Here is a 13,402-nt window from a genome sequence, read left to right on the forward strand (position 1 = left end):
CCCATCCCTAATCACCCCCAGGACTCCCACGCCCTATCCAATGCCCCCATTCCCTGACCACCCTGCCCCCAGAACCTCCAAACCATCCAACCCCCCCTTCTCCCTGTCCCCTGACTGCCCCCCAAGACCCTCTGCCCCTTATCCAACCCTTTGGCCCCAGACCGGCACCCTTAACACGCCACTCAGAGCAGCGTGTCGGAGCCAGACACGCTGATGCACTGATCCACCGGAGTGTGCAGCCCCACCCCCCAGAAGTGCTGCTTTACTGCATTATATCCGAATTCGTGTTCTATCGGGTCGCATTATATCGGGGTAGAGGTGTATGTGATATTTCTCGTTCACCCAGCTACATTAAGCTGCTTAATATGCACACACTCGAATGTTCTGCCTGCTTGTTGGAACACCACAGGATTTGTGTGATGTTCTGGAGTGGACTGAAGGGTTTTATACTCCTTCCTGAGTTAGCACCCGTGGATAAACTAAATTCCAATGTGGAACTCTTCCATCTCTCCCTGAGTGGCACGAAATACTTGGCATTATCGTAGAACAAGTGTTAGATGTTGTTACCATGTAGAAAATGTGGAGAAACCTGGTGAAATGGGAGAGGATGGCTCAGGGGAAAGGTAAAGCTATGACTTTCACTTCTGGTTGCTGGTTCAAATGCAGCCCAGGCGGCTATTGATAGAAATTTGTTACTGCCTTGGGCTTGCTCAGTGACCTAGATGAAATGAGTTGAAGGCCTCAATCCATTTCCCTGTGGAGAGATGTTCACAACACAGAAAGCACCACCACAATTGGCACCCCTATGGGCAGCAACTGTCTCAGAAGACAGGCCAAGGGCTGGCTGGACCTGGACACTGAAGTAGCCCCTCCCCTGCGGAGACATCACTTGCTGACCAGGGTTCAGGCGTGTTCCTGGTCCAGGGCCGGCTCCAGGCACCAGCTTACCAAGCAGGTGCTTGGGGCGGCCACACCGGAGAGGGGCGGCAAGTCCGGCTCTTCGGCGGCAATTCGGCAGTGGGTCCCTCACTCCCGCTCGGAGCGAAGGACCTCCCGCCGAAGTGCTGCAGATCGCGATCGTGGCTTTTTTTTTTTTTTTTTTTTTTTTTTGGCGGGGGGAGGAGGGCTGCTTGGGGCGGCAAAAACCTTGGAGCCGGCCCTGTCCCGGTCATTCTGGAAAGTCTGCTCTCCTGCTGCCCATCATGTTTAGCTGCTTGTTTTAGGAGCCGCAGAGGACTTTAGTCTCCAGGGCAGATTTAAACGGTCCATTTATTCCACAAGATTTCCTGAATATAATCTCGCACAAATGCTAGGATGTATAACCTTGTTTGTTACGATAGTGCCTAGGTGCCAACCAAGAATAGGGTGTCATTTTATGCAAAGCACTGTACAAACACAGGAGTAGAAGAGCTTACGGTCTAAACACACAGCACAGATGCAAGGCGGTGAAGGGGTAGAGCACACAAGCAAAGTGAACAATGTGATGGCAGCAAACGGCATGTTAGTTCCAGGACTTTTGGGAGGGTGGGATGGAGGGTTTAGTTAGGAGGCAACCAGCTAAATAGGAAAGGAAGGGAGATGAGGGGAACAGGATAGGGCAGAAGGGATAAAAGGGGCAGGTCTGGAGTGAAGCTGAGGTGAAGAGACTGAGGGAGTTGGAGCAAACAGCCATTCAGCACAAGGCAGAGTAGGTCCAGTCAGAAATGTGGAAAGTTCTCTGAGCATCTGAAGGTTCCTGCTTTGGCTGCTTCTGCCCCGACCAGCTGGAGTTTCTGGCTGGTTCCTCTCTGCAGTTTTTTCACCAAGGCCACGTGGGGGGCCACCACCTGGCTTCTGGCGCCCCCAGAGTTGGGGGAGGCGTCTCCCATTTATTTATGTTATTAGAGCCATTAATAAATCCTGCTTTTAAAATTCCTGTTGTACCCATTTGCAGCACGACCCCCTCCGCTGGATCTGAGAAACCTCTCCACAATCCGGGAACACGCTACCTTGACCAGGATGTGGACTGTGCCTTAGTAAGTGGATGAGAAACCTGACACTGAAACCTCTTAAGCATGAGCATTGTGAAATGGAGTTATAAATAACTTATCACATTCCGCAAGAAATAGTTTGTTGGCAAAGTCTATAAACAAACATGCTATGCAAATTCCATGGGACTCCTTCCAGCATTTTACAGGCTTTTGCTGCCATAAAAAAAGGGCTCCTTTTAAAGACAGACACAGTGCACTCCCTTCAGACTGTGCCGTGAGAAATTCTGTGGTTTGGATCTCTTGCAAATTAGCCGTACCTCAAAGCCTAAATTGTCTCTTGTGAAACCTCCTTATGTAACTTTTTAGAAGGCTGGAGCTAATCTGTTCTCTGGTACAGCTGCCATAATGTTAGCCCTCACGCCTTCTAATATTTTTCCAGAGGAGAGCAGACATCTTTGTTCTTGAAGATTAAGATGGCAAAGGGAAAACGAACCTAATTTAAAGGCCTGGCTGGCCTGATGACCTGGGGCTAACGTTCTGTGCTGCCATACCGAAATGGAGACTCGATTCCTGCTACTCATTTAGTGTCACTGAAAACCAGTTGTGGGGTGGAGGGACTGTCTCGGGTCACTCTCCCCAAATGATGACAAAGCCACAGTGTCAGTGGGCCCCAAAGGGACTCACAGCCAGGAATTCTTAGCTGATAGGATCGAAGCAATGATGGGAGATGAAGCATGCTGGCACAGGCAGTGGTGGCAGTAAGTTCTCAGAGCTGATGGGGAAAGTTGGAAGGGGTTTGCCAGTTGCCCCTTGAAAATTCCTGGGTGAGAATTCTCCCAAGCCTTCCTGTGTGGATCCTTTTAGTGCCTGGCACTTTAACAGTGGCATGCCAGACACTGCCTTTTTAGCTAACATGGAAGGTACTCAGAGGAAGGGCTTGCTCTCTTGGGAGAAGCTGACACAGTCTGTCAGGGCCAGGTAATCTGGTGGCACCAATCAGAATCTTCCCCAGGCTTCCAGGTTAGCAGTTAAACACTGGCTAACCCCTGAGGTGCTGTGTACTTGGCATATTCGGCAATCCCACAAGTTCAGTGCTGCCTCATGAACATCCCTGCTAGCGTGCCATAGATAATGAACTCTGACACGTTCAACTGCTATACAAGGTCTGCAGGGAAGAGGAGCATTGAGGAGTTCATTCATTGTAAGCTAAATATCAAGTTTTTTTATATTAAGCAAGCCAAACGAGTTTAAATGACCAAATGTGCTCAGAACAAATAAAGTGAAAACCAAAGGGATAACTGTTTGGATTAAATTGTTTATGTTGTGTGAAGTACACAGCTAATCTCTGGTTAACTAGCCATATTGGCCAAACTGCAGTAATTTAGTGATGATTTGCAGTAGGTTTGAATTACATTATACAGACTGCTTCAGACAGTTAGATTAGCAGCTAAATTTTTCTTTTAAAAGAACGGAGTTGCAGACAGCTCCAAAGCACAGATAACGTGTTTGTACTGCATTCAAAGCTAGCCAAGTTGCTTTGCAGGCAGCTACAGTAGCTGATTAATTCATTTCAATCTCAGAAATGGTGGTACCCATACAACAAAGTAACTTCTCCATCAGCGCATATTACACAGATGAATGTCTGCCTCCATTTGCGTTCCTTGCTGGAGAATTGCTCTGATATCTCCTGCTTTCTGTCATGCCATAGCTGGCAAACTTTTATAGTGTCAAGATAAATCCCAGAAAATCCACCAGAGATGTTATTGATGTAACTGTAACATGCTTTATAGCTAAAAAACATTTTTGGATGGCCTCTCCATTAAGGCTTCAGAATTAGGGTGAGTTTATTCGCCATATGGGCCATGTCAGACTTTGGCTTCTTTTCAGAGCATCTGTTAGCTGCTTCCTTAACCTCTCCTGTGTTTTTCTTCCTAGCAATCGAACAAGCTTTATCTCTCCAGATAGAGACGGTATTAATTCAGCAAGAATATTTGCCAATTCAGTTTCCGGAGAAGAGGAAGAAAGTTACATTCAAATGGTAATCTTCATTTTCACACAGCTATTCTGTGCTCTATTCTGCTCTGTCACATGCCCTGAGAATTCTGAAGCTCATTTTCTAAGAAAAATGTTCAGCAGGTTTGTCCTTTGCCCTCTTTAAAAAAAAAAATCAAATGGTTTTAAACTAAAGACACTGGGTCTGATTTACAGAGAGATAAGGGAAGCCTTTTTTCTGCTATGCAGAGCTCAGCTGTTCACCCCACAAACGTTGCTGAGCAGTTCCAAGAGATCACTGGGATCAGGCATATTTACATGAGAACTCATTAAAAGCAAAGGAAAACTAAGTCCTTTCACCTTTTACAAGGGCCCCCTGCAGAATCTCCTAGGAAATGACAGACAATCTTCAGTGCACTTCCTAAAGGAACACACACAATGTTGTATAGAAAGAGAACTCCTATTAAAGTCTTGGTTGCATTAACCCTACTTCCCATTACATAAAACAAAAACATTGTGGCTTCCTTTTCTTCATTAATTCTTTGGCCATGTCTAGAAATAGGCCAGAACCTAATCCCCTTCGAATTTCAGGTGGGAATTGATCTAGAATTCCTAGATCTGAGCCAGCTGTGGCAGATTTGGTTCCAAATCCAAAGCCCGAAGGGGCCAGCTTTCCACTTCTAGTTTGGGAATGATTGCACAAAGAGTTTACACAGTTGGCTGCTCCAAACAGAAATCTTACCTCCTCGCTCCAGACTAAACCTGAAGCTGATTTGAATCTACACAATAGCTACTCAGCTCAGCTCTAGTCATAATCACACTCCAATTGTATTGTTCAAAAAGCTAAAACCTTTAACATGTTTGTCATCGTCTGTGACTCTCCATTTTGACATGCAATTGACAGAGATGAATCAGAACCAGAACCATTTATCCATACCCCCAGAACGTCAATGGCTTAGATGAAATGGGATCCAGATGTAAGCCATCCCAGGTTTTGGTTTTGCAAAACAAAATCCTTACTGATGTTTTGCTAAACCTGAATGAAAACCACCCCCGCCCCATTTTGCCCATATTACTGTAATTACCCCAAATCAGAGTTCCTGAATTTCTTTGTTCAGTCACGTAATTAGACATTGCTAGGATCTTGCAATTAGTTGATGAATGCATCCCTTGACATACTATACAAATGATGTGGGCCAGAGCTCTCCTTCTTTGCTTACTGCTGGATTAGGAATAATACTAAACAGTCTGGTCTTTTTCCTTTTAGGATCATGATTTAAGGGTTTTGAATTACTCATTAAAAGTTTATCTCATTCCACAACAGGAGCACAGCCAGGCAACATCTCCGTGCAGTGGTGCTTTCCCATGGTCAAGGAAGTCCAACCTTGATTACTTAGCATTGGATTTTAATTCCGCTTCCCCATCCCCTGTACAGAAGGTAAGAATCATTTCTGCAAATACCACCCTTTTTTGTACATCCTGGTGTCTCTCTCTGATGGAGGCAAACAGACAGAGATTCTCACTTCTGGGTAGCCTCAATACAATGAAATCCGTCGTGCTCTTTCAGCTGATTGCATTCATAACAGGCTCAACATGAACATACGAGTAACGTGATAAAACCACAATTAAAGTTATTACAGTGGTGCCAGTATTATGCCTTAATGTGAATGGAATCACATTAGGCATAATGGCTCCACTGGAATATACAGTAGTAAGAACATATGGGCAAATTTGTAGGTGCTTGCAGGAATTCTGCAAGCTCTTTTTTCATTCTCAAAAGAGACACAGTTTCCCACAAAACTTTCCTGCCAATTTTCCCACAAATCCCATCTGCAGTAATGTTCTGTGACGTGAGTATGACTAACAGCAGGGTCACAGGAAGACATTATAGGAGATCTTGTAACACGGCAAAAATATTTATTAATATTAGTTATGTCATTGCAGAAGTGTCTTAGATTCTTTAGACACAGTCAAAAGATAAGATCTCTGCTGCTCCAAAGAACTTACAATTTAAATCAGGGGTCTCAAACTCAAATGACCACGAGGGCCACGTGAGGAGTAGTTCATTGGCCCGAGGGCCACATCACTGACACACACACACCTCTCACTGCCCCCAGCCCTGGGCAGGGAGTTGAGGTGCAGGGTGCGGCAGGGGACTCAGGGCAGGGAGTGCAGGAGGGGTGCAGGGTGCGGCAGAGGGCTCAGGGCAGGGAGTTGGGGTGTGGGGTGCAGCAGGGGGCTCAGGGCAGGGGGTTGGGGTACAGCAGGGGGCTCAGGGCAGGGAGTTGGGGGGCAGGGTGCAGGAGGGATTTGGGCTCTGGCCCAGGGGTGGCAGCGGCGCACACCGGGGCTGGGGCCAGGGCTGGCCTGGCGAAGCAGCTGGAACCATGTCCCTGCGGCTTCTGGGGGAGGGGAGACACAGGGCTCCACGCGCTGCTTGCCACTCCTCCAGATACCTCCCCCGAAGATCCCATTGGCCGCGGTTCCCCGTTCCCTGGGGGCGTGGGCAGTGCCTGGAAGCCAAGGCAACACACGGAGCCCTCTGCTTCCCCCTCCCCGGCCGCAGGGACGTGATGCCAGCCGCTTCAGGGAGCGGCGCAGGGCTCGAGGGGGGCAATCCCGTGAGCCGGATGCGGCCCATGAGCTGTAGTTTTCCCACCCCTGGCCTGGAGGTAGATTGAGGGGGGTGAGGGCCGCTTGGCGGGACGCAGGAAATAGCCCGGCCCGCGGGCCGCATGTTTGAGACCCCTGATTTAAATAAACAATGGTGGACAAAGAAGGAATACAATGAAAGCAAATAAATTTACTGTAAAGTGTAGTGACTATCTGGATAGATTGCTGAGTTTTTGTTTTACATCATTTCAATCATCAGTTTTGCTCAGATATCTTTGAAGGGATTGACTTGAGGTTTCTAGGCCTCCTTTAATTTAAACCCTCCTATGGTTAAAATTCATGCAGGTCATCAGTGTAGCAGAATCTTACTAAAGGCAAGAGAATAATTATCCTTGCTGTGGGATGGAGTTAGCCCATACAGCGGGTTTCCATATCTCACTATGCTGGGCAGAGTGACAAGGTGACAGATGGATAATTCTATCTAAAGCGGACTGCAAAGCAATGCTCTTGTCAGCTGATGTCACTGTAACTTCAAGGTGAAATGAAATGACCAGGAAAAAAAGAAACGGAGGAATAGAAAACAAAACCAGTTTTACTAGCATCCATGTTCTCTCTAATATAAAACAATTGTTTCTTCGTCTGTCCTACAGAAACCTTTTCTCTCGGAAGAGCAGAGAGTAGACTATGTCCAGGTTGATGAACAGAAGACTCAAGCCCTACAGAACACTAAACAGGAATGGACAGATGTGAGGCAATCTAAAGTTTAAAGGAGGAAGGTTTGGGGTTTGGTTTTTTGCACTGGAACAACATTGTTAACCAAACAGCTGTAACAGCAGAGTTCAAAGGCAGACAGAGTGTAAGATCCTGGTGGTCTCTAGAGGAATGACATTTTTAAGGAAAAACCTTCAAGTTCAGCTGGAAATACTGTGTTGACTGAGTGGTTTATAGGATTATTAAAGTAACACGTTAATCTTCTTTGCCACCCCTTGCAAGCAAGTTACATGGTACAGTTTTATGGCCTGATTGCGGGAGCCACACATTTAATGGTAACAAATGCCACTACATGTTGCATTTATCTATTTAACCCCGCCTTTGCCCTGTATTAGGTAACTCCTTGTTGCTAAGGCTGTTTTTTGATATTCTACAAATACTGCCGGTGCTAAGGCTGCTTATAGTTTCTGGTATCAGACAGGTGTTGGTGACTATTCGACCAAGGGCTAAAATACTGAAATAATAAAAAGCAGAACATTATATATATATATATATATATATATATATATATATATATATATATATATATATATATATATATATATATATATATATATATATATATAGTGCTTAAGCAAACAGAATTTTGGAGAATATTTCCCCCCCAGATATAATGTCTGACTTTGAGCGACACTGTTAGAGACTATAAATAGGTCTTTGCACTGATGGAACTGGAATGCGTGGTAGTCAGCACCCCGACTGACGTTCATCATATTGAATTTCTTCTTTCTGTTGCGGTTCACGTCATCACCTTTTCCGTCCAATTGCTCCTGATGTTTTCTCCCTGGTGTGAGGACTTTCTTCGGCACAACACGGCAGCTCCTCTGACAGGAATCTGCTGACACACAATTCTTTGCTGGCCAAAAAAATAAAAAAAGGAAGCTGTGCGTGAGCCAGTTTCTGCAAGTCTTGGAAAGGTTGGCAAAATATCAAGACTGTTTTTGTCTGAACTGCAAAAGAAGAAATGCAAATGAAATTCCTGATAACGGTGATCGACCCCACCCGAGTGTTTTGTTAGCCTCATCCTAGCATCATTAATGAGGTAATTAGGAAACAGTCTTAGTCAGGCACTCAGGTAACAATGAGGGAAGGAGCATTGTTAGGCAAGCAACTCTGCCTATGTAAAACAGCCACTTAATACACTTCAACAATGTCAAGACATGTATTCAGGAAGCTTATCTCCTTTGGTGTTTGTTATGAGGACAATCTCAGGATCAGATAAGTGTATGTTTTATAATGTATTTAATTCTATTAGTTTGCTTAAAATCCTTATTTCAAGATGTGCACAGGCAGTTCAAATCAAGAAAGTGCAGCACCCTTCAGTTATCCCATTGGGTTCAGTCTTGAAGTCTTTACTTATGCAGGAGATCCCACTGTCTTTACCGGGACTACTCTTGTGAGCAAGGACCTCAGAATCAGGAACTTTATGAAGGATTTTCCTTCATGCTGGATCCAAATTCACATTCCTCTTCCTCAGACCTGCTGATATCACACTATGTTACTGTAAATTATTGACATCCAAAAAATGCTGAATTACCAAACTGGGGTTAGAAAAAATGTTGTTTATGTCAAAGAAATGACTCTGACGTCCTTTCAAGCTTCTGTCGTATGTTTCACACATCCCTCATTTTGTATTATTGTCACACATTTGGGCCCATAGGAAGGTTGAAAGTGATGACTACCTGATTCTCACTGTACCGCTAGAAGAGGGCAGCTTAGCTGATGGAAACATCATTTTCTCCTACCTCAAGATAGCTGAAGTGTTTGCAGTTCTTGCTACTTCATCAGAGCAAAACACTTTTGTGACTGTGCGATGAATGTTTGCTCAGTTTTGCTAGTGAGAATGACAGGGTTTACCTGTGCATTTATTGACATGGGGGCAAATCACACATCCCAGTCTGCAGGCACCAAGTGTCATGGATTAGAGCTGTTTGGAAAATGGGGTGTTTCTGCCTTCTGCGGAAAATGTTGACTTCCCCCCCTCCCCCTCCTCAAATGGCTGAAAAATGCCAATTTTGGCCAGAAAGGTATAGACAAAAGCTCAATATTTTCTGCAGAAAGCGCACTTCTAGTGAAAATTTTAATTTTGTTGAAAAACCAATTTTCTGTTGATAAACAGGTTAGAAAAAGGGAAATCTTCAACCAGCTTTATCCTGGATGCAGTTTTGCTGCATGAGAGGCAGGATTCAGGGAGCCTGCCTGTGCTCAGTGGTACAGAGCACACCTCTGTGGAGGCTGGCACGGATCCGAAGTGCCACACCTACAAAGAGGTTTGCCTTCCTGCCCAAAAGCATTCCCTTTATTTTGAGGAGGTAGGCAAGATATCAGCCTGTGTCTGTTGGGCTATGCAAATTATCAGTGGCTGAATGTGCTTTGTGCGTATTGAAATACTGACAAGGAAACACAAGACCAGGTGAGCGTTACAGCAAGACAGCAGAACCATAAGGAGCAGGGAGAGGTACAAGTCAAAGCAGGTGCTATCCTAGAAGTGGGAATGAAATTGCATTACACTGCCCTGGCCCCCAAATGCTTAGTGATAGCAAGGTAGCGTCTCAGTCATTTTAAAGTAAAACTTTAATAAAAACCATTCTGTTTTTTACTGGAATATGTTCTTCTATGATGTAAAAAATACTCTGGAGCAGAAAAATACAAAGTCAAAAGTTTTAAAGAAAAATAGAGGGGGGATGTTTTTCCCAATATTCTTACTTCTTTGAAATATTTAAACTTTGGCAGATGCGCTGAAGGGTCACTGAGGAGTCTAGAAAGTGTCTTTTCTGTCAGTGTTTCTGAGAGATGGGCCCGAACCATAAACCCGGATCCGAATGTCCCTGAACGTGGGTCTATATCAGAGGTCGGCAACCTTTCAGAAGTGGTGTGCCGAGTCTTCATTTATTCACTCTAATTTAAGGTTTCGCGTGCCAGTAATACATGTTAACATTTTTAGAAGGTCTCTTTCTATAAGTCTATAATAAATAACTAAACTATTGTTGTATGTAAAGTAAATAAGGTTTTTTAAATGTTTAAGAAGCTTCATTTAAAATTAAATTAAAATGCAGAGCCCCCCGGACTGGTGGCCAGGACCCAGGCAGTGTGAGTGCCACTGAAAATCAGCTCGCGTGCCACCTTCGGCACACGTGCCATAGGTTGCCTACCCCTAGTCTATATCTAGTGTCATTGTACCTCCTGCCTGCGCCACAGCCTGACCCTGCAGTTGTTGCTCAAACAAGGCCATGCTGCTTTTAACCTTCACTTTTTATCCAGAAACTAACTTTTCCCCCATGATCCAGTGTAGCAATCCATTTCCCCCTGATATATGTAGTAACTCTCATTGGCATTAACATGTGGGTATAATGTGGGGAAGTGCAAGCAACTGAGTTTGGGTTTTGGTGAAAGTTAAAAGCAGTGCTGACCGCACCTTGATCACAATGAAACGTGTCTTTACAAACAACTGGGTTTTTCCTTAAATGGAGAATTCCACAATGTGACAAACTAGAGTAAGGGTGTTATTTTTCAGTACACTTGTGTATTAAAACAATTGCTATTGTTCAAGGTTTCAGTCTGAATACAGTTGCGCCCCCTTGTAGATCAGCTATTCCATCATAGAATATCAGGGTTGGAAGGGACCTCAGAAGGTCATCTAATCCAACCCCCTGGTTCAAAGCAGGACTAATCCCCAGACAGATTTTTGCCCTAGATCCTTAAATGGCTCCCTCAAGGATTGAACTCACAACCTTAGATTTAGCAGGCCAATGCTCAAACCACTGAGCTATCCCTCCCCACATCTGTTAGGTAGTTGTAATTACTATAGCATTACAGCAGGGGTTCTCAAACTGGGGTTCGGGACCCCTCATGGGGTCGCAAGGTTATTACATGGAGGGTCACGAGCTGTCAGCCTCCACCCCCAAACCCTACTTTGCCTCCAGCATTTATAATGGTGTTAAATATACAAAAAAGTGTTTTTAATTTGTAAGGGGGGTCGCACTCAGAGGCTTGCTGTCTGAAAGGGTCACCAGTGCAACAGTTTGAGAACCACTGCGATTACAGTGTGTTACTGTGGCATCAGAACTCTCAGCATCACTATGACCTAACGGCAGGAGAAAAAAGGTATTACAGTGAAAGAAGGAGCTTGTATTTACTTAAACACACTCATCACTGACCCTCAGCCAAAGAGGGGAGGGAAACTGAAAAGCACCTGGAAATGGATTTAGCTTTTAACGGTGACACATCTTTAGTCTCTTAGGGTGCCACAAGGACTCCTCGTTGTTTTTACATCTGAAAACGTTATCTAGTCTGAGAATCCTTCTTTAGTACTAGTTATGGAACTAGCCAAACCGCAGCTTACTGAAGCACAGAATGCATCCTTCCTTAACTGGGGGCTAATTCTTTATTATTTAGTTATTTTTATTTATTTATTTTTTTAAAAAAAATAAAGAATACAGATGAAGAGGGAGGTGTGGCCCTCGGTGGGGCAATCTAGCTAACAGCAACTGCGGCTGTAGTTTCATTTTAAATTGTGTTTTGGGGGGAATCTGCTTAAGGCGTGGTCTAGCACACGTCCTTCAGCAGTGCCTTATCCAACCACTCTTTTTTATTTAAGCCAGAGGGAAGCATTAGACAACCCTAATACTTTTGTTTAATTATAAATGTAGCTTGGTTCAATGGAGCATTCAGATGAAACTCAGTAGCATGGCAAAGTGAAAAGTAAACAAGGAAAGTGGTTTTAGTCCATGTGCTTCTCATGAGAGATCCACGTGGTTGGAATGTTATGTTGATCAGTTGGATTTTTCCAAGCTATTGGACACAGCCGATTTATGAGCGAGAGCTTTAATGCCCACTCATCGGAAAAAGGAAGACTGTTTCCCCTGGTGTCTTCCTTTGCTATCCCTTAAAGAGGCAGGATCCCATCTAACCAGGCACTCGGTGCTCTGAAGAATCTGCCATCCCATTTGTAAATCCTTGTTAGCGTGAGCTGATCTGCCTCTGGGAATAGCAGCCTGATACAGAATGGACCATACGATTCTAACTCCTTAATGCAGGTATTTGGGCCAAACCCCGCTGTTTTTACTCAGACAAAACTTCCACTGACCTCAGTAAAGACAGCAGATTTGAACTATTGTTTCTTAATTTCTGAGAGTATGTCTGCACCGCAGCTGGGAGGTGTGGGCAGACAGACTCTCTCTAGCTCGCTAAAATAGCAGTGTGGAACTGATGGCGGCTGAGGCTAGCCATCTGAACCCGGACCCAGGGGCAAATGGGCTTGGACTTGGGCAGCTAGCCCGAGCTGCTGCCAATGCCGCAAGTTCCACGCTGCTATTTTTAGCGTGCTGCCTCAAGCTGAGCTAGCACAGGTCTGTCTACCTTTGCTGGGAATCACGCCTCCCAGCTGCAGCATAGACATCCCCTGTATGCTACAATACAATACGGTGCTAATTCAACAAAGCACTTGAGCCCCAGCTTAATCACATGCTTAAGGCCTTTGCTGATCTGGGAGGGATTTAAGTACTTGCTTAAAATTAAGTACATGCTTCCATTCTTTCCTGAGTGGGGCTTAAGCCATATTCTGTTGTCTATATGTGATTTGCACAAGGGTTTGCAGGACCCCAGGATCCTTTTGCTCAGAAGGATAAAATATATTTTTCACTTATTTCTAAGGCCACCATCACATGCAACAGCATTAATTACATTAGAGGCAGAAATGAGCATTATAACTGAAAAATCTCAACATGTTTCTAACTCAAGAGCGGTGTTTTCAATCAGTTCACTTCAGCCAGGGATAGCGCTCCCTCTCTTCACTGTTGCTAGCGCTGTAATAGATGTGGGGTTTGGAACCGCATTCATTTTAAATAATTCAGTGGTTTAGTAATTAAAAGACCATCAGATGCTGTGATCAGAATGAAGTGCAGGGCAATGCCTTTTCTTTGTTCCCCTGTTCTGCAGAATTCCTCAGGTTAAAAAAAAAAAGTCACCAAAATAAAAGACTTTTTCAATTTCAAAGCCAGAGTATTTGTTGTTCTAGTAAAATAAATAAATAAATGAAGTCTTGTGCAAACAAAGCA

General features: G+C 44.5%; 1 protein-coding gene across 2 annotated transcripts in view; it reads left to right on the forward strand.

The window, feature by feature from the left end:
- The window catches only part of GAB3 (GRB2 associated binding protein 3), a 117,661-nt gene extending 109,845 nt beyond the window's left edge, over positions 1 to 7,816 (forward strand). Inside the window, exons 7-10 of one of the 2 annotated variants that reach the window (XM_065410579.1) lie at positions 1,934 to 2,015; positions 3,906 to 4,008; positions 5,287 to 5,400; positions 7,226 to 7,816. In XM_065410579.1, coding sequence (XP_065266651.1) covers positions 1,934 to 2,015; positions 3,906 to 4,008; positions 5,287 to 5,400; positions 7,226 to 7,342 — 416 coding nt within the window. In that variant the 3' untranslated portion in view covers positions 7,343 to 7,816. Of the gene's footprint in view, positions 1 to 1,933; positions 2,016 to 3,905; positions 4,009 to 5,286; positions 5,560 to 7,225 lie in introns of those variants that run through there. The other variant, XM_065410578.1, reaches the window with a different exon arrangement.
- The last annotated feature ends 5,586 nt before the right edge of the window (positions 7,817 to 13,402 follow it).

The sequence above is a fragment of the Emys orbicularis genome, chromosome 9, assembly GCF_028017835.1.
Source record: "Emys orbicularis isolate rEmyOrb1 chromosome 9, rEmyOrb1.hap1, whole genome shotgun sequence".
Classification (NCBI taxonomy): domain Eukaryota; kingdom Metazoa; phylum Chordata; order Testudines; family Emydidae; genus Emys; species Emys orbicularis.